This window comes from Paramisgurnus dabryanus, chromosome 22, assembly GCF_030506205.2.
Source record: "Paramisgurnus dabryanus chromosome 22, PD_genome_1.1, whole genome shotgun sequence".
Lineage (NCBI taxonomy): Eukaryota > Metazoa > Chordata > Actinopteri > Cypriniformes > Cobitidae > Paramisgurnus > Paramisgurnus dabryanus.
Genome location: NC_133358.1, coordinates 33,010,129 through 33,034,613, shown reverse-complemented (window position 1 = coordinate 33,034,613; position 24,485 = coordinate 33,010,129). Strand labels below are relative to the sequence as shown.

The window sequence follows — 24,485 nt, the reverse complement described above, 5'->3', positions numbered from 1 at the left end:
ATCAGTGTTTTATATACAAGCATTTACAGACGGCTCATCGTCATGGGAACGTTTGATGAGAGTGAGACACAGGTGTTGCCCAGCAGCGCTGTCTGTCAGTGATGTCACAATGATGGTCCAACACAGACTCCTTGAAGAATTAAGTTTGTCTCAGATGTTTCCTCATTGGATGAATTAAAATAGAAATCTGATGTATATTAAACAGTCGTGAATATTTCACATTTTGTTCTTGTGAAACCCCAGAGGAGACAAACTAAATAACTTATCTGGGGAAAATGTAAGCTGAAGACTTCACCAAATATCTTTAACTTCTATTTATCTCATTGCTTTGTAGGAGAAACAACTGAGATCTTGTTGTTTTCAAGAAATGGGTATAAGATAGAGCACATGGACATCTCTCAAGATTTATTGACCTCTTACAAGGGATCTGCTATATGAGAGTTTGTATGTTTCTGTAGTCGCCTATAGAGTAATAAAAACACTAGAGAAATGAAACTTGACTTTTTCAACATTGATCATTTTCATCAGTCATTCTGTCAGAAATAATCTCTGAACCACCTGTCAATCAATTTTTTGTTTTCAAATGCTAATAAATGTTTAAGACATAAAGCTGTTCCATAGATTGCTGTGCAAGTCTTTAATGAATTCATTACTAAAGCTCAGGAGAAATCTGTGCTGTTTTGATTTATGAGCCAGATTAAATCAGTCTGTGGTTGGGTTGCCAGATTGCTGTTAGACTGAAAACGTGTTTTAATGCTCTAGTAATAAAGCTCATCTTCTCAAAGGAATAGAAACTCATTCTTTCACACGATGAGTCCATGCTAACATAAAACAACAACAGACAGTTATATTGTAAGGAATTTTTGTCGTATCTGTCAATAAAGTACACAAACACATTGAAGAAGGAATGAAAATTCAGACGGGCAAGATTTATTAAGTGCTAAACAGATACAGATTTGAATGAAATGTAAAACAGAATTGTTTGAGGAGAATTTAAAGTCTCCCTGTAGTCAAGAATTTTATCATTGCTTGCTATTCTTATTTTATTAAAACCTCCTGCAATTTTGTGTTATTTTCATTTCTATTTTCAAATAAATTATTTTCTAAATAAAATTATCATCTGAAATATATTTTGATAGAGTTGCTAGTTTAGGGGGAGCTTTAGGATAACAGAAAAAAACTAAAATGGGCCAAGAACTGCCCTGATTTAAGGGTCAAATTTTGTAATAGCTTTCTTGATATTCTTATGAAATAAATTAATTTAATTTCATGAACCACAAAATCATTACAAGACCCTTTGATAAGGTCTATATATTTTATAAGCTTTTATAATGAATTAAATGTTAACCTCAATCCATGTGACATTTTTTGCATTCTTTAATCATTTATAAATTTATTGACTTTAGTGCACTTATATCTGTGTGCGCGAGCGGAAACTGACAGGTTGGTTCTAATCTCTCCTGTGAGATTTGCAGTCTTAATGCTTAATAATGGGCTTTCTGAAATCTTGATTATCTTCTGCTCACATCATTAGCTTTGTGTTTCAGTCTGTGGGATGAAAACTCACCCTGCACTGAATAATGTGAAACGTCATTAAATTACAGCATTGAATGTGAAGCATTCGTCTTGATTATGTTACAGAGTTAAAGATGATTGTAGATACGCCAGAACTCCCTCAGCAGTTTCATTCAAATCTCAATCTCAGATTATTATTATATATGGATAAACTGTTTGTTACCCAACACTAACTATTAAACTTAGAAAAGATGCAGGTGTGAGAAGACATTAACTTCTTCAAATATGTGTGAACGTATATGTTTATGTTGTTCATGTAGTGTATTTGCTTATGCTAATGTCATGTGTATGTGTGTATGCTTATGTTGTGCGTATCGATGCCCCCAGTTTGAGAAGCACTGGTTTACATTAGAGCTGTAATCGGGCCTTAAAAGTTAGGCCCGAAATGTCCGAAGCCCGACAGAATGCAGCCCGAACCCGAACGTACATTTAGATTGACAGCTTTTTAAAAGCCCGAACCCGTTTACAGCCCGACATTATTTAAATGTGCGCACACACACAGCTTTTGTCAAGAATGAGACATTTACACAGGTTTTAACATTATTTATTCATGACTAATAATCTACACGCCACTTGGAAGTTGAAACAAAGAAATAAGTAATCTGTAACATAACATCTCATTCTAAATAGGCTTATGCAATACACTATAAATATGCCAATAAAATTATTATTTCTTAACGAATTAAATTAAGATAATACATTCTGAATTAAGATGGGTATTTGGCAATAACGAAATTAAGAGGCAGGCTCCGCGGGATTTGCGTCGGCACTTCTCTCCATTAGCCTACTGCCAACATTAGTCTATATCCTCTGTCTATTATGTAAGACTCGATTCATATTTAGTTATACATTGAAAAACCTACTCACCAAGATTAGGCTACATGTTTTTGATGAGGAAAATCATTAAATCCACTGTAAATGAATTCAGCGCGATCCTGCGCTACTGATTTGAACTTGACCGCTCATTTACCTCACAAAGCCGGAGCGGAAGCCCGAGCCCGCCCCGAGCCCGTGTAAAATGTTAGAAATAAAGCCCGAACCCGCCCGAGCCCGTCGGGTCCCGACGGGTCCCGTCGGGTTCGGGCAAAGATCTTCAGCTCTAGTTTACATATGGCTGTGTGTGATTGTGTTAATGTTTTGCCAAACTGCCCTGATTTTTTCCCATGCTCTCGTTTGATATTCTGGTCTGTACTGTAGATATGAGAGGGGTCCCTGTGGTCCTTTAGAGCCCAACTGAGGGTCTCTGTCTGCACACACTGGCCTGTGTCAAAAGCATTCCTGAAGTCATTCCCTCCGTCAATGTAAAACTATGGAAGGTTCTTGCTTGTTTTGTCATCTGGCTGATTGCTCCTAAAAATAACAGAAGTCCTGTAGTTAACTAGTCCTTAACTGTTTCTAGATGACACTTTGCTTGAAAGTAACATAATTAAGACAACATCATGTCTTGTGAGGTTTGCTATTGTTCATATTGGACATTTCTAGATACTAATGAGAGGCTTTCTATATAATATTTTTACGAATCTTTAAAAATGGAAAAATTATTTTATTCATTCTGCCTCTTTATAATTGAGATGAATAAAATCTTATTTAGATTCTGCTCGCAAAGCCTTGTATGGATTCATCTTTCTGACCTGAAAGATGTTTTAAAAAGAAACAAAACATCAATGGCATTTTGTCTTGTTTTCATGAAGGATTATACAATATAATTAAATAATGAAATAATTGTATAATTATTATCCTTGAGTGTTACAGTATCATACTTAAATATAATACAGCAGCTTGCATTGACACTATAAAGAGGAGAACTGATCCTGATCCTTTATTTATTTGCTGGGTTCTTACAGACCAAAATAATGTTTCAGTATTAACTATAAAATCTTTTCTGATGGACATTGCTATAAAAACAAAATGGATTTGGATTCTGTTTGTGTCATGTTTTACAGCTGAGGTCTTCAGACTAAATCTGCAGGGATTTTCTGATCACATTGAGCAACACTTCTTTATGTTTTACCAGAGTTGTAGTGCAATCTTTCTGTATGTTTTCACAATGGCAGTGTTGGACCACATCAGATTCCCTGGAGGAGCTTAAATCCAGCTGTCTGTGGATCACATTGCTCCATGAAAAATTCCAGCTGCTCATTTACACATCTCTTCCCATTTTACTGCAAGAGCAGTATGAAACAAGACCTGTCGTTTTGAAAGCAGTATCATATGCTGTATATTAAGAAACTCAAAATAATTATTCATTAAACAAGATGTTCTAACCACTTGATGTTATCATGTTCAGTTAACTAACTCGATTCATTTACAGAGTTACAATAGGACTACATGAATGATTCTTGTGGAGGATTTACAGTTCCCAACATACTTTTGCAATTTAAAAAAAAATAAAGGATTATTTTATGTATTGTTTGTGTTTGATGTTTATTTATGTTGGAGATTTAGAGGAGTTTATATTTATTTTGTTTTTGGAGATAAGCTACAAGTTTTCTATAAGAAATAGATAGGAAAGACTACTGAATATCCAGCTTTATCATGTAACTGTTTCATTTATTTATTGTTTATTTTGGGGGGACATTTTTAAGTTCTGCTAACTTGATGCTATGAGAAAGGTAAACTAACTAAACTAAACTAACTTTGTCAGATTATTCTGGTGTACAGTGTTACCGCAATTTAAAAAGCTTAAGTCAAATAATACTGTGTGCATGTCATTTCAACATAAAACTGTAGTACGGCTGGTAAATAATCAACTTTAAGTTTATTTATGAAGAGACACTATAAAACAATTAAACCTCAGGTGGTGTTGCTAACCCAAATTTGACTCTTAGGTGAAACTCTTTACAGACATGCAACTCTCTGTTCTCCTAATCTCTTCATCACAAAGGCTTTGGCACTGTTAGCCTTAAGGCTCACATCACTGAGTATCTGCTGAAATATATTATGTAATGTATACATATTATGTGGTTCTAAGTTGGTATTTAATATTAATGTTTAGTATTATCTTAAAGGTCATGGTGCGATGAGTAAAAAGGTCTCATTTCTATAAATCTAAGATATGATGGATTAAGGTTTAAGAACTTTGGATAGAAGATGCATTTCTTGTAGAGGTGGGGTTTTGCCTTGATATTTCTGGCTAGTTTGACCAGTTGCCAAGATACTCCTGCTAGTTTGACCAGGTGCTCTTTAGTATCACTTGGCACAGGTCAAACTGGATTTTGACCAGGTGTTCTTTAGTATCACTTGGTACAGGTCAAACCAGATTTTGGTAGTTTTCTCAAGCTGTGTATAAAAGGTGGCCTGGCAAAACATTCGGGGAGGCATCCTGTAATCAGGAGCTCCCACACTTTGTGTGTATTCAAACCTTATGGAGCCATTCTGTACCCAGAAGCTCCCACACTTTGTGTGTGTACTAAAACATCATGGAAGAAATCTTTAACAAGAATCTTCCTACACCATTTTAGGTGTATTATATTCATGATAGAAGTACTCTGTAGCCAGAGTGTCTATTACCAGGTATGACTTTGTAACTTTTGCAACTGTTGATCATTTTAATTGAAATTGAATCATATTCTGTATTATGTGATATTCTTTAAGCTGGAACCTGCCTGGTATAATAAATTGTTATTCATTTTAATTCTTCATAAATTGTATTGATTTATTTTAATTCTTTCAGAAATTATTATGACTAGTAGATTAGAAGGAGTCTGGTATTACCGCAAGATTATTCTGTCAGGATATGATCACACTGGTGTTTTGATGTTCGAATGGAGCATGGGGCACATTCATTAAAACTCTAAGATTTATGTCTATCACCTGCCTTAGCAAGTTGCATGAGCGCTAAACTAAATTAATTATTTTTATGATCGGAGCAAGCATGGAGCGGCCCGACATAAAAATATTAGTTTTCCCGGCAACCTCTGACTAAGATCAGACTGACAATCTTGTGTCCGTGAGATATACACAACGGCCGGCGTATACTCTGTGCGATACCGGGTCCCTAATGAACGAATAACTAAGACTATGGGAATTTATAAATAATCAAACATATAAATTATGATCAACAGATAATTGGAATAATACACTAAATTCTTACTATATTAAATTGGAGTCAGATTATAATTTAACCACAGAGGTCAAAGAAACAAATTAAATAAATGGAATTATTCTTCTAGAAGCGCTAAAGGAAAACGAGAACACGAGACCCCTTCTCCCCACGCCATTGGACTCCGTCGTTGGACCAGTGGGTGGCGTCTTACAAAACTAAATATAAAAGCAGGCGTTGCTTTAACATTCAACCAAACTAAAGAGGATTTTAGTTATATGCTCACATTTAGTACAGTCATTATTTAATTAAACTCAAATGAAGCTAAATCTGTTTCTGATCTGCCTGACAGAGATGTGTGTTGTATGTTCATTCACACTCACAGATATTTTGAAACTAATATTGATAGATTTCTCTCATACTGGGAGAAACACACCAGTCAAATGAGACATGTTATTAAGACTGCAATGATGAGATTACAAAAGACCTCGAGGCAAGATGATCATACTGCCAGCGATCTCACACACACAAAGAGAGAGAGAGAGAGAGAGAGAGAAAGAGAGAGTCAGACAGACAGACAGTACACATAACATCTCACGATGACTAAATAAGAAGTGCTGAGGTGAAAGAAGACTGATCTTACGTCCATCAGATCTGTACAAATTTGATCTTTCCCAGGCTGAAAACACTGCACTGATCTTCCCGTTTCATTCATCAGTCATTGTATAGATGTGGCTCAGAGATGTCAGATACAAATGTAAAATTATTTTGAGTGGACATCATTTCATTGTATTTTTTTGTTAGGCAGAAATATTTCTAAAAATAAATGTTATGCAAAATATCACCCAGTAAGACATTTGTGAACTCCATAAGGTGCTGGTAGAGAAATCAGTATATAGATAGGACACAGTCACCTTTAGTTTCCTCATCGATTAAATGTTTCTTGGACTAAAATGTTTTCTGTGAAGCCGCTTAAGGCACGATATGAAAATCTCATGAATTAAAATCAAATTGAATGAATGAACTTTTACAATTGCTTTCTACAATTCCATTACTTCAGTCAGTCAAACAATGCTGGTGTGTTTTATTGCATTTAGACGTCTGACATCCACAAAGCATTTTCACTCCTTTTAAATGTAGATGAAGTTTTTAACTAAGTAATAACATGCAGTGGAGATATAACAGATTCTTAGTGAATAACGGTTTCATGTTTCTCATTCAATTTGTCGACAGGATTTAAAGTTTCACACAGTTTGGATTTTTTTCTGAGCTTTTCCTTTCATAACATCCCAGAATGCCCAAGGTCCCGTAAACAGACACAGAGGCCTTAAGATCTTCTCTCCTGGGGCATCGGCTCCGGTCTGTAGATAGACGATGTCAACTGAATCTAAAGCTGTCATGGAAACACTGAGACATGAGAGACAGAAGCACTTGTGTGTGGATTTATGTGAGACTGTACAATCTATCCAATATTCACAGGTATAATGATGAGGACAGATGTGAAGTCAAACCAGCAACTCAGAGGTCAAACTATCATCTTACTTGTGTAACATCACATCTCTCCGCATTTATACCTAACGTCTCTGTTTGTTCGCAGGGGTGGCTCGTGACTTCATCAAAACATCGTCATGTCATGTCAAAATATGTGTTTTGTGTGTCAAAATCAGAAGAGGAAACACCAGCCACCACTGGTGTTTCATTTCATTTATTTTCTGCAATGTCCCATCTGATTCACATCCCATATCTTAAATGGACTGCATTTATATAGCACTTTCAAAGACCAATGTGCTTCACATATTGCCTCACATTCACTCCCACATTCAATGCGCCATCCAGCTCGTCTGGAGCATCTACGGTTTGGTGTCTTGCTCAAGGACAACTCACCACTTGGTCAGATGGAGCCGGGGATTGAACCACAAACCTTCTGATTTGTAGACAACCTACAGTACAAGAACCACTGAGCCACTGCTGCCCACAGTGCTTAATGCTTCATTTGAAAGCTTCCTGATCCTTCTAGAAGTCACAGAAGCACATTTTGACCCCATTAGTTAAGAAGGCACTAGTGAAGGTCATCTGTATGTGAAATCATTCAGGTTTCATAAAGAAACTTTTAGGCTTCGTTTCTTCACTGTTGAAGTTTCATCGTTTCTGTGATTACAGTGAAGACATCAGCAGAGATTCAGATTCGCTTCTTATCATAAACTGTATGTAAAGATCTGAGACACATAGACACGGTTAAAAATTAAAGATATCCATGTTTCTATAGCTCAACTGGACGATCATTGTGTTAGCCAGGCAAAAGGTTGTGGGTTTGATCCCAGTGAATACTGAGGAATACTGAGGTGCTTTGGGGAATATTGAAAAAACAGATCATGCACAGTATACAGTATTAGTGTGATTGTCTATTAGAAAAAGAAAGAAGAAATGGAGAGTAAATCGAGATGTTTCTCCTGAGATCTGTCAATACTATGAGCTTTTAAAGAGAAACCTGTGAGCAAAAACATTTTGTTTCAGGTTGATAAATTAAGAGGAAATTTTATTGAAATCGTCTTAAGGGGCTTCATTCATCTCCACACATATTTACTGTCAAGTTTGTCAGATGAGCTGCGTTTATCTGGTGTTTCTGGATTGCGTTTGCTTTATTATGAATGAAGATAAAGGTTCATGCTGTTGTTTGATAGGCGGCTGTAAATTGTGAGTTTCCGTGGTTTGTTTGTGCTCATCTGTGTGGAAACATTTCTTATAATATTCACAGTAAGAACGCTTTGATTTGTCCCATTGCTTCCTGAAATACTCCATCCCCAGCTGGAATTGTTTGGGATTCTGACGTTTGTTGCTTCTAACAAAAATAATCTTCTCTAGTGGGAATTTTGTGTCCAAGGATGTTTAAAAAATATATATTTTAAAGATGCAAAATGCAGCACGTCACGATGCGTTCACATGAAATAAACGGTGAATGTCATTGATATTCAGCAGCTTCATCATCACAGAAGGAGTTCCTTCATGAATATTAATGAGTGAAAGACATCCAACTATTATTAGATCTCTTGGTTGTTTATTGCAGTGATTCACTATATAACCCTATAATAATAAAATATATTTACTGTTTGTGTTCATTAACTGTAAAATGTTGAATTAGAGTTGCAGAATAACAACTAAAGAAGTAACACTTCACCTTGAACTCTTAATATCTGATCTGAGATCTCTGTTGTATAGTTGGGGATTTCAGCGGTCACGTCCACAGCAAGCAGAGATTCTCACGTCACAGAAATTTGGCCGGCAAGATATAATTAGCTCAGTTTTTCTTCAGGGTGAACTCGCACTCGGTCATGTGGGATTTTAAAAGTAAACAGGAAGCATGTGCTTCAGTCGCTCGCCTCCAAAAAAACTTTCTTTCAATCGTCTTTTTCTGTTTCTCAAGGCAAGCATCGAATATAAACTGAGAACAGTTCTGGAGGATACGTATATTCCTGCTAGAAAAACCAGCATACCAGCAAGACCAGCATGATTCCCATACTGGTTTGGTCACCAGCTAAACCAGCACCAAACCAGCATGCATTTTTATTCAGTAGGGTTTTTAAACTGATCTCCTGCTGAACGGCTCTTAAAAATAAGAAACAAGTATCTATTAATATATGAGGCCTGCTGTTCTGAATGTGACCCTGTTGTAGTTTCGTGAAGGTGAGATCAGACCCTGCAGACACATTGAGATGAATGAGTATGAACAGATGATCATACAGTAACAAACACATGTTTGAGGGAAAATGGTGAACTGGTTCCTGTATTTCTTTGAGTCAAAATTATAAGCAGCCCATTTCCTGTCATTCATGGCTTACTATGCTTGTATTTCCTTCCTGCAGTGTATGCAACCTTAGGGTTTACATGGCAGATCTTAAGAAAATGACGCTAGACAAAGACTATTGTCTTCTGTTTCTGACTGAAACTCAATACACACAATAGCTGAGGCTTTTACTTTTCATATAAATTATACTCGCATCCTAAAACAATCATTATTATTCACTGTGTGGTGTGTTGCTATAATCGTATTTGTTTCTGTCTGGTCATCATGATCACGTGTGAAGTTTCTGTTCGGTCATTATGATCATGTGTGATACTAAACACGTTTTTGTGACATTGGGGTTAGGGACTGGGGTAGGTTAGGGGAATAGAATATAGCAGTTTGTACAGTAGAAAATGCATTGCGTATATGGAAATGTCCCCGTAAACCACATATGCCAACAAGTGTGTGTGTGTGTGTGTTTGACAAATGCTCTCATTCTAAGCCATTTAATTAAAACATTAAATAAAACCTGTACAATACAAGAATGAATCAGCTTTAGTGTCCAATGAATCGGCTGTGACAGATAATAATATTCACACTTGTGTGTTAATGATCAAACAGTGTTTATCATTTAGCAGTCGAGTGTCAATGAAATGAACATCAAGCTTAAAGTTTTTTTCATCTGATGCATTTGGCCTGACTTCCATTAAAACAAATTATACAGATCTATACAGTAGCTGGCACAGACCGATCTGGTTTGATTGTTTTCTTATGAGACATCTCAATGATTCTGGAGGGATTTCATTTGATGCAGAAGACGATACACGATGAGGCGTGGACAATTTGATCATTTGTTTTACAGGTTCATGAACAGACACGACAGCTGAACCTCTACAAATATACAGTCTGTGAATGAAATCTTCAGTCTCTACGCCAGAATGTCGCTTCTCTTACTGCACCAGACGACGAGCGCCACCATGGCCAGCGTGAGGAACACAGGGATGAGGATGAGCAGAGCCAGCGTGTCGTCCGGCGGGTCCACGTGAATGGGCTGCTCCAGCGTGCAGTTGGAGAAGAAGCGTTTGTGGATGTGGATGATAAAATGTTCCACCACCGGATTGGGCCAAAAGCATCCGATGCGTCCTGAGTTTATCTCGGTGCAGGAGGAGAAGACGTGATACTCGCTGAAAACACAAAGATGATTCAAATTATTAGTAATTTCATTGATTCATTTGCTTTATGAGCTCTTCCAATCAGTGGATCAGTCATTTCCTTTAGAAGCAGCTCATATTTCCACGTTTGATTTTAAATTAGTTTATACATTTACAGACATTCAGTAGATAATACAGACAATACAGTCTTTTGAATTTCATCATGGACTGCTAGGCTTTTAAAAAATGAATGATCTTAACATTATAATTTTATTATGACTATAACAAAGACATGAGCAGGTCGTATTTAGCTCCAAATCATAAGAAATTCATTTTGAAATAAAGAAAAGTATGCATAGATACTGAATGACAGGATAAACTTTAAATAATATAATTGTGATGAAATTGCTAATTTCCCTGATTGAAAATGTGTATGATGAGAACTCGAGTACACAAATGTGACAGCGATGACCACAATGATAAATAATCATGATTATAAAAACCATGTAAAAAATGAACATAACATCTTTTGTGGTCAGACAGAAATGTGACACAAGCAGAGCTGATAAGAGGACACCCCTACCCCAATAGAATCACGACCTTCTTTTGATAGACCCGCCGCACACATACAACCCAGGCAATGATGTCGGTAGTAGACACGCCCCTTACTGCTGATTGGCTACAAGTGTGTTTTGGTACTCGGCCCGACTCCCTTCTCCAAAGTGTTTTTAAAAAATTATGCACCCCGCCTTTAAAACTTTTATGTGTGCGTGCGTGTGCATGTGCGTGTGTGTGTGTGTGTGCGTGTGTGTGTGTGTGTGTGTGTGTGTGTGTGTGTGTGTGCGTGTGTGTGGCTGAACACATGCATTAAAACAGTCTGTGTGTATGGTGTGACAAACAGACACACACACACACACACACAGGTGACCTTTGCTCATGTTAAGTTGCTTTTATGCTGTAGTACACACACAAGATTATCATGTACAGCTACAAAAACCCATTAGAGGAGAAATGTTAAGAGTAAACAGTCACCATTAGAGAACCTCGATGTCAGAATCATTACGGTGACATCAGCAAAGAATCGCTCTTTTCAAACTCACCATCTGGTTTTCCATCTGGTGATGCTATCAGTGAGGAAAAACTTTCACAAAACTCAATAAAAAACCTGATTGTGTAGAACAGGAGATGCTATGAGAGACGTGAAGCCGTACATCTGTATGAATGATTGAGAATTAAATCTGACAGAAATACTCTAATCTGATGTAAACAGAAGTTGACATTTATGTTTGATGAGTGAAGTTCACGGTGACTCAGGACTGCATTATAGATCTTACAGATGAATTTCCTACAGACATTAATAAAAGATGAAATAAATGCTATACGCATGAATGATAAAGACTTTTCTGTGATTAGTATGTTAATGTTCACATCAGTGTGTGTTTAATTTGTGTGTATGATGATTTATAGCAACATCATGCGTCGCCTTCAGGCTGATCTGGAAAAACAGTTTGTGGTTTGTGACCCACCTGAGCCCCAGACAAACACCTGATTTACTTTCAGCATAACACTTCAGTCCTTAAATAATCTTGTTCATGACTGGAGTCCAACAGTATTATTATTATAAATCTGTTTTCAGGTAAATATTGAATGCTTTCATAAAAGACAGACATGTCTGACATTCTTTTACATTTGTTTGAGAAGTAATTTTTATTCATTTAATTTCCAAACCCTACTGTTAAAATATTTGTATGCATAAACACTTAACCTTGGTAAATTAGTCAAAAACATTTAATCTTGTATCTCAATTTCATGTGAACATATTGCATTTTCTTGTTTTAAGATGGCTGTTTTAAAGTTTTTCAGGAGTAGGAGTGTGGCCGTCACGGCTCGGTTCTTATCAACATCCATGAGTAAACAAGCGTCTGGAGGATGTTTATGGTTTAGTTGAGTTAGGGTTAGTGTGATGTAGGTCATCACTATCACTACAAACTCTCATCACTTCATGAAAAAGCAGAATACTGAAGAATGTCACAGTGAACTTTCTAGAAAATGTTCTCACAAGCTGTTTTAAAAGTAAACAGTACTAACCTCTCATCATTACTTGTTAGAGATCTTACAGATACTTCACAAAACACTAATTTTACATCTTAATAAACTTTAAAATGTTACATTTCTTTTTGTGAGAGGCTTTGAAACCCTACTTAAATGTGTGTGCATGACAATTCACTTAAGCTTATGAGTTTTTGTAACTTCACAACTAGCCATTTTGCATTTAAACATTTTCATTAAAGTGTCAAGAACTGTGTCTCTGTATTACTTTACATTTACTTAAAGGGGACATATCATGAAGATCTGATTTCATGTTTAAGTGCTATAATTGGGTCCCCAGTGCTTCTATAAACCTAGAATATGTGATAAAGATCAACCCAGTAACTCAGTTTTGGTAAACCATTCTCTGCAAGCATGTGAAAAATGGGTAATTGAATTTTGTCTCCCCTTGTGATGTCAGAAGGGGATCTTATAGTAATACCACCCTTTAATCTGCAATATCCAACCACAGCACTGGCATTTAGTGCAGAGATCAGCTCATTTGCATTTTAAAGGACACATTTTTGCTCACACCTACAAAGTGACAATTTTTAACATGAGCTTTTATATGTTAAATAATCAAAGGAATATGGACATCTCCATTCATCACCACTTTAACATGATGAAAATGTAGCCGAGCATCCTCAGTGTAAACTAGTGTGTTTGATTTACCCTATGAAGTTGGTGAGGTTGCATCTGTCCTGTGGTAGCACGTAATCCATGTATGATTTGAATCGAGCTCCACACGTCTCCATCTCCAGCAGCAGAAGTGAATGATTGCAGTCATGAGATTGTTGTGGTATTGACGAATCAACGCTGTCTGTGCCTGAATGATCAGAACATTACAGCTTCAGTGATGACATCTAGTCATGATGACTTTAGTTTATATTCACACATCAGGATGAATAGTGTGTAGTAATGATAACTCATAAGATGCTCACCTGACAAACCTGTCGTCACCAGCATGCTCACTGCTGACAAAAACACAATTACATTAATAACCACATACTGTGTGTGGTCTGTAAACAGTCTGCGTCGAACAAACACATTTAATCATTGTTATGTATGAGATGCTCATTACAGTCGTTTCATATTAGCTCTCAATGCCAAAAAATACTGAATCAAATCACCTGGCAGACAAATTTATTATAATATTAAATCAAACCATATTATATTAAACAGCCCACCAGGATTTCATTTTTTTTTTTTTTGACATTTTAACATTTAGGATTAAGACATTATATTGTTAGAGGTTATTTATTAGGTTGCTGTCTCTTTAAAACCTTTTATCACATATCAAGTAACCACACGTCCAAAACTGCCTTTTCTTCAGACTGTTTGTTCACTTTAGACATAACAGACTGTGTTGACATAAATTCTTGCCAAGATGGGCATTTTGACATAAATCTTTTTTGTGTATGTGAACGTTCAAGTGCAATAATCCTAGAAAGTGAAGACAGTTCATTGCTTGCACATGGACAGGTGGTATGCGCAAATAATCACTTACTGACCACACATAGACTACTTATTGACTGCTTACAGACCATTTTCAGACCACTCACAGACCGTTTACTAACTGCGCACAGACCGTTTACAGACCACACACAGACCATTTACAGACCACACACAGACCGTTTACTGACCAAGCACAGACCGTTTACAGACCACACACAGACCGTTTACAGACCACACACAGACCGTTTACTGACCAAGCACAGACCGTTTACTGACCGCGCACAGACCGTTTACAAACCACACACAGACCGTTTACAGACCACTTACGGACCACACACAGACCATTTACAGATTACACACTGACCGATTACTGGCCACTCACAGACCGTTTACTGACCACACACAGACCACTCACAGTTTACTAACCGCGCACAGACCAAACAAACAAACATGAAAGCAGCATCATCCAGTATAAACCAGTGTGAAGTATTATGCACATTTATGCTGCTCTACGCTGTTGTTCTCAGCAGGACAGTCAGAGCTGCATGAATATTTACTGAAGCAGACAGCAGGACACACTCACTGCATATGTGATCAGAATACGTACAGCTCACAAACATGCTTCGGAGAAAAACAGGCCGAAATTAAGTTAGACCACCAACCAGAATGTAAAGTAGGATCACATACAGCAAAAACATGAAAAGAAGGAACCTCAGATCAATAAAACCAAAGATTATTAAGCAGTACTGAACCTGTGGTTTGATTACAACTCTTATTGTTTTTATATAAAATGTAAATCCATCCTTATATTGAGCCCAACACATCCAGAAACTAAACAGGCCTTAAAGGGACAGGTAACAGTAAAGAAATAATTAAAATTCTGACATGTAAAGAATGACATTTACTGTCCCTTTATGGACCGTTTCAAATTTGGTTTTGTGTAAACTGTCTCTTTAAACATTGAAAATGATTTACTGTTGTGCTAAATGCTAAATTTAGCTGTTTCCTGCGTCAGGATCCGGACATGTTCAAATGTGAAGATCTGCTGCAACACAGTGACTTCAGTTTCCCCTGAAGAAGCTGCTTTTACCTCCTTCTGAACCCTCTCATGGTAAAAGTCCATCAGATCCCAGTAAAATATTGCTGCCAGGATCTGAAATAGTAAATTTAAGTATTGAGCAATCAGATGAGAAGGGCCTTAGTAAGAGAGGTGTCCAATGGTGACTCTGACTGAGATCCTGTGTGAAGATGGGACACTGCAACTTTCAGAAGGACATCCATCACTGCAGCCCTCCACCGATCTGTGCTTCTCCTCTCCTCAGTGCAAAACACATGAAAACCTTAAGAGTTTGCACAAAAGCACCTGAAGGATTCTCAGACTTTCTTTAAACTCCAAGCGGGAGTGTTTTATGTGAGGAGAGGTTTCTATCTTACCCTTTCCCATAAAGCCCAAGTCGGTGCAAGTGAATAACACTCGGATCATTTCATATTTATAATGGGAATGTAAAATACACACATGCTGTTGTTCCTCATGTGTAACTCTGCCATTTAAAATAAATAACTTTCCTTCATATTTGAAACAAATGACACAAACACACAGTACATTAGCAGTAAGAGTTTAAGAAGAGAGAGTGTGTGTATGTGTTTTTTCACAGCAATGTAATAATCATTTTGAATAATTTTGAACCCTCAAGGCTATGGGTCTCTCTGGAACGGTGCTACTATGGTCAGGTCTTACATCTCCGGCAGGTCATTTAAAGTCTCCTGGAGAGGTAATGTCTCTGAACCCCAATGTCTCAATACCGGGGTACCTCAAAGCTCAGTGCTTGGACCACTTCTCTTTTCTATATACATGTGTTTTGTCATTTGGAAACATGGCTTTTCCCACTACTGCTATGCAAATGACACACAACTCCAATTGTCGTTTTAGCCTGATGAACCTACGGTTTCTGGCCACATCTCAGCATGCCTGAGTGACATCTCACTCTGGATGAAGGAACATTTTCTCCTGCTGAACCTTGCAAAGACGGAACTGCTTGCCATTTAGTCTGACCCTAGGATTCAGCACAATCTTTCTGTTAAGCTATGTTATTTGACCTTTATGCCTTCCAGGACAGCCAGAAACCTGGGAGTGGTCATTGATGATCAGCTTAGTTTCACAGAGCATGTTGCCAGCACCGCCCGTTCTTGCAGATACATCCTCTACAACCTTAGGAAAATATGACCTTTCCTATTAGTCATGCTATACAAGTCCTAGTCCAGCTTCTTGACCTGTCCAGACTGCACTATTGCAATGCGTTACTGGCCGGACTCGAAGTCTGCAAAACCAAGCTCCTACAGATGATCTAGAACGCAGCAGCAAGAGTGGTCTTCAATGAGCCAAAGAGGGGGCGCATCACTCCTCTCTTTGTCAGGTTATACAGGCTTCCTATAGCAACTCACATCAAATTCAAAGCTCTACTCCAGGCCTTTAAAATCACCACTGGGTCAGCACCCCCTTACCTTCACTTGCTTATACAGACTTATGTTCCCTCTCGATCCCTGCGCTCTGCCAACGAGCGACGGCTTGTGGTGCCATCCCAAAAAGTGAAAAGATCACTATCGCGTGTCTTCTCTGGTTCTGTTCCTCATCTGTGGAATTATCTGCCAGTTGTGATAAGATCTGCTGATTCTGAAACAGTCTTTAAGAATCGACTAAAAAACATCCATCTCTTCCGCCAACACCTCACTTACTAATACAGAGCTAATATCTTTTTCTATCTTTTTTCTATTTTTTATCTTTTCTGTCTTTAAAAAAATGTAACCCGTGGCTATGTATATTGTGTTAGGCTTGATGAGACTAGTTCTAGTGCACACAGTGTAGAGATTTATATTAACCTCAATTTCTAGCGCTGTCACAACATAAATGAGCCCAATGAGGAAAATTAGCTTTGATCTCTCTCGGCCTGTAATAGATGAGGAAACAATAACCGGATGCTGTCAAGATGTCAAAGATTAACAAACAATCGTTTGTGTGCATCTCATCTACACAGACACATGGTGAGGGAAGATGCTGGAAAACAAAACCCAACATTTCTATAACCTGACGTTTAAACAGATTTTTTGTTGTTTTCCAAAAGTTAAATGCATGAAATCAGATGGTGTCTTTTGCGTGTTTAAATGAACTTAAAGCATTCAGTCAAACACCCAGAAGAACGGTAATCTCATTTTATTAGTAACAGGACTGCCAGATGTCCTTCAAAATCCTACAGTGAAGGAAAAGTGTGAAATCAAGCAGGACAGCTTGAAGAAAAACTTATAACGAACACTTCACAGAGGGGCCACACGACAACACGCCACACATAAACACACACACACACACACACACACACACACACACACACACACACACACACACACACACACACACACACACACGCAGAAGACCTGTGAGTCACATCTGATTCATCAACACAGCACTAATGTCACTCATCATCAGACTGATCATCTCAACACGAGCCTTCAGGCAACATCCATGAATAGATGTCGCTACCGCCTGATTCTAATACACATAGAGATGAAGACAGCACACACACACTGTGACCTCTGACCTGAATGATGTGGTCACATGATCACACCAACACCTCTGTCTGTCTGTCTGTCTGTCTGTCTGTCTGTGTGTGTGTGTGTGTGTGTGTGTGTGTGTGTGTGTGTGTGTGTGTGTGTGTGTGTGTGTGTGTGTGTGTGTGAATGAGGAAAATGTCACACATTAATAATAAAACTCTCATTCCACATCAGTGTTTCATTACGTGTGTGTGTGTGTGTGTGTGTGTGTGTGTGTGTGTGTGTGCATGTGTGTGTGTTTGTCATCTTTAAATCATCATCATCAATATCACAAGTAATCAGAGATCATAAGAAAAAACAACAAACATTACAAACCCAACAGTGGGATGATAATGAATGGAAAGTCTTATATAGACCCAGTTCTGAGCTCTGTTTTGGGAGGAGCCTGATCTTCTGTTCCTCTCAATCTTTTTTCAAACATACAAGCAGCTATCTATCTTTTACTTACATCCCTTCACCACCCTGACTCTTTTCATTATCACGTTTACTTTATTTAATTTTCTGAATCTCCGGACTGAGCTCTTCATTTTAAGAATCATTAATTATTATTATATATTTTGTTTATTATTATTACTACTATGGGCGAGTAAACTTAATGCACTGTAGAATATTTAAGAAAATCCCAGATAAGTGAATAGCTGTCCAACACTATGAATGATATCCATCTGATGTGCCAGGTGGTTTTCAACATTAAATTATACTTATGCACTTAAATCTCTTTGTCTTTCTATCTGTATTTCATCTCTATGATGTGTATTATTAATCCAGCTCAAACTGTAAACTAAGCATTGATTTACTTTATGTAGGTGCTCTTATAATTCATTTGATTCTTGTTTGCACGCATTTATCTCTCATAGACACTAAGTCCCACTCCTAAAAACACAACATCTCACTCTGTGATATTTACATTTCACTATTTAATGCCGCACAAGAATGACTGAACAAATCTTTAGTCTGAATGGCTTTCAATGTATTATTTGTCTATTATTGATAAGAGTGCCAACTAAACCTTGACTGAAGCGTTAACCTTAGCAATGACACATAAGCATCCCCATCTCTCTCTCTCTCTCTCTCTCTCTCTCTATCAATTTCAATTTCAATTTTCAATTTAAAGAACTTTATTGGCATGATTGTGTCACTTACAATATTGCCAAAGCATTATACATAAAACGAGAAACATACAATAACACAATATTAACAAACATTAAGGTGCAATTAAGCTAAGGTGCTGGGTGATGGATGAAGTACTACTGCAAAATAAAATAAAATAGAATCAGAGGATATTTACAATATAAAGTAGACTTTGAAATATAAACATATGAACAAATGTACATTTATGGAGGCACATGAGAGGTAAAATAAAAATACTGTACAAGATCAGGGCTGTGGATTATTTCTGATGGTGTGTAACTGATAAATGAATTTAGCAGCAGCTGATGGGTGTCTGTCTTCCCCCAGTAACATCTCTCTCTATCTCTATCACTATTACTTTCTCTCAGACCTTCACACCTCTGAGGTTCAATCTGCTATACAAAGGAAAGATAAATGCTGGTGGTTTAGGTTTTTAAACTCCTAACAGAATTCAAATGAATCACTGACACCGATTCATTCATTCATCCACTCTCCTAATATAAATCTTTTTATTAAAGGGTTAGTTCACCCCAAAATGATAATGTTATCATAAATCATTACCCCTGTTTCGTTCCAAACCATCAAGTCCTTCGATTGTCTTCAAAACAAATTTTTTTGATATTTTTGATAAAAACCAGGAGGCTTGTATCTGTCACATAGACTGCAGTTTAGTTTGAAATGTTTTCATTCTTTTCTGGGATTGATTGTGTAAATCAAACTGCAGTTTATGGGACAGACACAAAGCCGCTCGGTTTTCATCAAAAATATCTACAACTGTGTTCTGAAGACAATTAAAGGACTTGGTGGTTTAGAAAAACAAAAGGGTAAAGGATTTATGATCAAATTGTCATTTTGGGGTGAACTAACCCTTTAAGTAATGCAATGTTGATTTTTATTTAAAGGTTTTTTAATGTATACAGAATCTTGTAGAGTTTTTTGTGTGCAGTCAATAATGTAAAGATATGCAATCGTCTGCTATCACTGCTTATCTTAACATTGCTTGTGTTATGCTTGTTTTGTTTTTATTTGCAAGTTCCTTTGTAAAAACAACCAAATATATACAAAACATACTAAATAAATGTACATGGATAGTAGGATAGTACATTTATTAAACTATAAAAAAGTGGATGTTTTTAAAGGAATTTGGTAACAGTTTAATGTCTATTATATTCACATTCATTCAATCAGAACTAAATTTCTCTTTCCATTCAAATCTAACCAACGATCCAAATATTTTAATCTCTTCTTGCTTGTATTATAAAACTTATAGCTCACGATATTAATATTCAAAATAATATGGTAAAATTAATATTTTCTCGCACCAGAGCTTTATCACTTAAAACTTTACTCACATTTACTGATTTTAAATCACTAAAACCCTGCTCGTAATGAAGCAAAGCTTTGTGATAATAAATGTAAATCTTTTAGAAGATGAACTGCGGAGGTATTTCGTTTAATCAACATTAAAATCATTCGCGTTCATGTTGCTCAGCATTGCGTTCGCAGCACAAAGGTTGTGGTTTCGAACCCCGTGAACGCGCACGCTGAATGCGAATACACGTTATGAATCAAGTATCTGTCAAATGTCAGTGTGAAAATAAACTCACCGAGCAGTGAAACTTTCATGAGTGTGAGAAGATTCCGATCCATGATAAAGAAATCAATTAGATTAAATCCCTGAACAGATTCATCATTCATTTCCAATCAAACACATCGATCCAATAAATCCGAATAAAAGCGCCCGATTGTCTGATTATAAGCATCATCATAATCATCAGAGGCAACAGAAGAAGAAACGATGACTGAGCTCAGATCAACGTCCTGTTCTCTCTCTCTCTCTCTCTCTCTCTCTCTCTCTCTCTCTCTCTCTCTCTCTCTCTCTCTCTCTCTCTCTCTCTCTCTCTCTCTCTCTCTCTCTCTCTGTTTCCGTCAGTACTCTTTGTATTTTATTATAAATCTCAAGCTGCTGAAGGGAAACAGCTCGTCAGCAATGTGAAAATGAGAGTTTTACACAGCACTCATCTGACTGATGATTTATAAAACACAAATATTCTCACTGTATTCTCACTTACTTATCATCATCTGCTTGAACCTTCAAATAAATAAAATATATATCTGCTAAATTATATAGTATTATTTAAAAGCTGATGCTAAATCGGGTAAATGGTCCTTTTTAGATTTACACTACAACCTGTCTGTTAATTTATTAAATTAACAAAAAACAGTTTGATACCTAACTGATCAGACAATGCTGTCAAGAGTATTTAGAGAGAGAGAGAGAGAGAGTCTTGGTAAATTTCATTTTGACAGATTTGGCTTTCAGAATTATAAGAGAGAAATTTACACAACAGCTCTAAATGAAGTCTTACATCAAAGTCGGGCATCCGAGGCTCTCTGAAATCATGCCACAGTCGAAAACATCCTGTTTTCAAGATCTTTCTTGAGGTGGCACCTGAGAACCTGTCAGGGTCTTAAATTGAAATTGAATTGAGTCCGTGTGGAAAAGCGGAACCGTAAATACGAGGCGTTTGTTTCCAGACGGAGGCGTTTTCGGGTGCACTCACTTTCGGGGGGAACATGCTATGTTGTTTATATTACTTTAAAGAACTTTATTGTTTATCTCTGACATAAAGCACAATCGAGCCACAAAATGAAGTTTCGCGCCAAAATCATCGACGTGGGATGTCTAAATCACTTCACGCGTGGGTTAAATTATTTTTTATAACTTTTGTAGTGCAGGAAATTCATTCTGTGTTTTAATTGTTTGTGTGTAAGAGACTCGTTTGTTTAAGTTTTGTGATGTTTCTTGTTGTTATGACAGGTGTGGTAAACACGGTGTCTAAACTGACTAAGTCGTGTGTGCTTCGTCTCACATCTGATCATCTTTATTTTGTGCTGTCGGGTAAAATCTCGAGTGGAGGAGTCAGTATGTGGTGTGAGTTACTGCAGGTATCTCATCAATCAAACTTTTCTTCACACAAACATAAGAAAACAAAAAGTGTTCATCTGAGTACTTGGGTTCAGTGATCTTTCACTTATTACTCAGTTTGTGGGCTGATTGTGGGCTGAATGAAAGAAAATCTATAACATTTAAAAAAAAACGTAAAATCTAAGCTTTTTGACTTTAATGAAAATGGTAAAACTCAGGTAAAACTAAAGACTCCTGGTGACTTTCAGGTGAATTTCTTTGATGAGTATCAGATGGAGGGAGTGTCAGCGGATGCCAATGAGATCTTTCTTGAGGTGGCACCTGAGAACCTGTCAAGGGTCTTAAAAACGGCACAGAATGCCAAATCTGTCAAAATGAAACTTACCAAGAAAAATTGTCCATGTCTAACGCTGACAGCAGAGCTGGTGAGTGGAAAACATCCATAATAAATTCCACTGTCAAAAGCATCATTAATGTTATGGCAACACACACACACAATAGTCTCTATGTTTTGTGGGAAATTTCCTTCGACATTATGACTTTTATTATGTATAAACTGTATATTCCCTTTATTCTCTCTCACTACATTTTTGACAATCATAATTTCTCTCTTTCCCTGCCAATAAAGTTTTTACAGCAGTCCATAGTTCTGCTTTTATCCACTAGGTGTTGCTCCTACACAACTAATGAAACACTGAAGCATCCACTGATCCAAAAACAGTAAAAACTCTATGTATGTTTTCATCATTGCTCTGAATCTGATCTCTAACAAAATTTGGTATTTTTAAGAAACTGACCCATATTTGAGATGTAACGAAAGAGAACAAATGAAGATTGAATGAAACAGGATGTTTTTGATTTGATATTGTATGTTTCTATATTTAAAGAAGAACATTTTCTGGAAGGCATTCAACTTTTATGAAAATCACCAAAAATGCTGGGCGCTGACTGGCAACTTTTTAAAAAAAAACTGCTGGCGGGGAAAGAGTTAATTTGATTTATAAGCTGTTTCCTCATGGGTGCCACAACATGGTGCCACAAGGTCAAAAACTATTGGTGTTACTTGGTTTACAGCCGTCTCTGTCTAGTGTCAGTCGTGTTGTCACTCACGATATTCCAGTGGACGTCATTCCCAGACGACTGTGGCATGATTTCAGAGAGCCTCGGATGCCCGACTTTGATGTAAGACTTCATTTAGAGCTGTTGTGTAAATTTTCTTTCTTATAATTCTGAATCATTAAATAAAGACTCCTGCATTGTTTAGGTCAGCATATATTTACCACCTCTAAAAACCATGAAGAGTGTAGTGGACCGCATGAAGAATCTTTCCAACTATCTGGTATGTTTCTGTCACATTAATCAAGAAGAGAGACATGAAAACACATCATCGCTGTCAATTTTCTTTGTGTAGAAATGTCATAAAGAGTGCATGTGTGTGTGTTTGGCAGCATTAGTGTTGTGTTGTATGTTTTTCAGTGTGTGTTTGTTTGATTTAGGTCATGGAGGCCAATTTGAAGGGTGAGATGAACTTAAAGATTGAGACAGAGCTGGTTTCTGTCACAACACACTTCAAAGAACTGGGCAATCCTCCCTGGGGTGAGAAGATTCGGCAAAATCAACTTTATTTCTGCATGTGTCTTTGTTATACTCTGTCTGTATAGTGTTTGTGTCACAGTGCAGTTTTATTTTATTGTTTAAAGAAAACGCTCATAGTCTGTGACATTTGTCCCTTTTAGGTGATGATGGTTCTCAGGCAGCTAGTCAAAGCAGAGATGCTGATCAGATGGCTGAAGCTCGTGTAGATATCAGAAAACTCCAACAGTTCCTCACGGGTCAACAGGTCAACCCCAGCAAAGCCATGTGCAGTAAGAATATCACAATATGCATTTAGGCCTCACGTGCACCCGCATACATCACACGACATCACCATACACTTTATACTACCCTGTGTCTGGATTACAGCTGCACATCCAGATCGTTCTCCTACAGATCTCCACACATGACAGACATGTAAAATAAAAATATACCGTTGTGACTAATCAAGAAACCGGCTTTACTAACGAGATGCACATGACAATCACATGCCATTTATCATGCAGCCCTAGTTCATACCCATGACCTTTTGCTGTGCTAGGGTCACAGGAGCGTATACGCCTGAAGATCAGACGTTTATTCCTCATGAAAATCATCATTACAGCGACGTCCGCCCAAATGTTTTGAGTGCTTGTCTGAAATCAATTATATGCAAAAAAATGTATGATGATAAATGCTTTTTTGTTTTCTCCAGATATCGTTCACAAACAAATTCTTCACCTGATCTTTCTACATGAGGACGTTTCTCTTCAGTATTTTATTCCAGCAGTAGTCTGATGTTCTCCTAAACTAAACTTCATTATTAATTGTTCAGTATTTTTTAAAGGGTCAGTTTTTGAACTTTTGTTATGGAAAGACCTGTGAATGTTAGTGTATATATGTACAGTATAAATAAAAGACTTGTTTGTAGTATTCAGACTTGAATCTGATTTTTCTGACCTTTATCTGGTTTTCAGTGCAGTAGATCGGTTGTGAAATTCCTCTCAAAATACTTCTGTGATCTCTGACCCATATCTCTGCTCATGTTTCTTTATAACATCAGTTCACTATGATGATGATGATGAAATTGTTTATTCAGTAACTTCACTTGCAGTCTACAGACTCTCTCAGGTCATTTTGAGAAATAAAAGATGATAT

General features: G+C 37.1%; 2 protein-coding genes across 3 annotated transcripts; one reads left to right on the top strand and one right to left on the bottom strand.

Annotated features, from left to right (window-relative positions):
• Positions 1-9,930: 9,930 nt before the first annotated feature.
• Positions 9,931-20,655, bottom strand: LOC135740609 (receptor activity-modifying protein 3-like). 2 transcript variants are annotated; one of them, XM_065259070.1, is made up of 4 exons: positions 20,434-20,655; positions 13,579-13,611; positions 13,310-13,463; positions 9,931-10,582 (listed from the first exon to the last, which is right to left on the bottom strand). In XM_065259070.1, exons 1-4 carry the CDS (start codon positions 20,522-20,524, stop codon positions 10,327-10,329), a joined length of 534 nt encoding a protein of 177 aa, XP_065115142.1. In that variant the 5' UTR covers positions 20,525-20,655; the 3' UTR covers positions 9,931-10,326. The 2 variants fall into 2 exon arrangements, with proteins under 2 accessions (XP_065115142.1, XP_065115143.1); XM_065259071.1 differs by having other exon boundaries at positions 13,579-13,608.
• Positions 20,656-21,370: 715 nt separating this feature from the next.
• hus1 (HUS1 checkpoint clamp component) lies at positions 21,371-24,260 on the top strand. The gene is made up of 8 exons (XM_065259069.1): positions 21,371-21,528; positions 21,648-21,775; positions 22,004-22,180; positions 22,830-22,937; positions 23,020-23,094; positions 23,252-23,351; positions 23,492-23,620; positions 24,043-24,260. The coding sequence occupies exons 1-8, from the start codon at positions 21,477-21,479 to the stop codon at positions 24,123-24,125; spliced, it is 852 nt and encodes a 283-aa protein (XP_065115141.1). The 5' UTR covers positions 21,371-21,476; the 3' UTR covers positions 24,126-24,260.
• Positions 24,261-24,485: the final 225 nt, after the last annotated feature.

What these genes read in the sequence shown, in the direction of transcription:
- hus1 (XM_065259069.1), top strand. Translation starts at nt 21,477, where the DNA reads ATGAAGTTTCGCGCCAAAATCATCGACGTGGGATGTCTAAATCACTTC. An exon ending in CTCGGATGCCCGACTTTGAT is followed by an intron (nt 22,938 to 23,019) that starts GTAAGACTTCAT and finishes TGCATTGTTTAG; the next exon opens with GTCAGCATATATTTACCACC. An exon ending in AGAATCTTTCCAACTATCTG is followed by an intron (nt 23,095 to 23,251) that starts GTATGTTTCTGT and finishes TGTTTGATTTAG; the next exon opens with GTCATGGAGGCCAATTTGAA.
- LOC135740609 (XM_065259070.1), bottom strand. Translation starts at nt 20,524, where the DNA reads ATGAATGATGAATCTGTTCAGGGATTTAATCTAATTGATTTCTTTATC. An exon ending in GGTGACGACAGGTTTGTCAG is followed by an intron (nt 13,464 to 13,578) that starts GTGAGCATCTTA and finishes CTGATCATTCAG; the next exon opens with GCACAGACAGCGTTGATTCG. An exon ending in AACCTCACCAACTTCATAGG is followed by an intron (nt 10,583 to 13,309) that starts GTAAATCAAACA and finishes TTGTGTTTTCAG; the next exon opens with CGAGTATCACGTCTTCTCCT.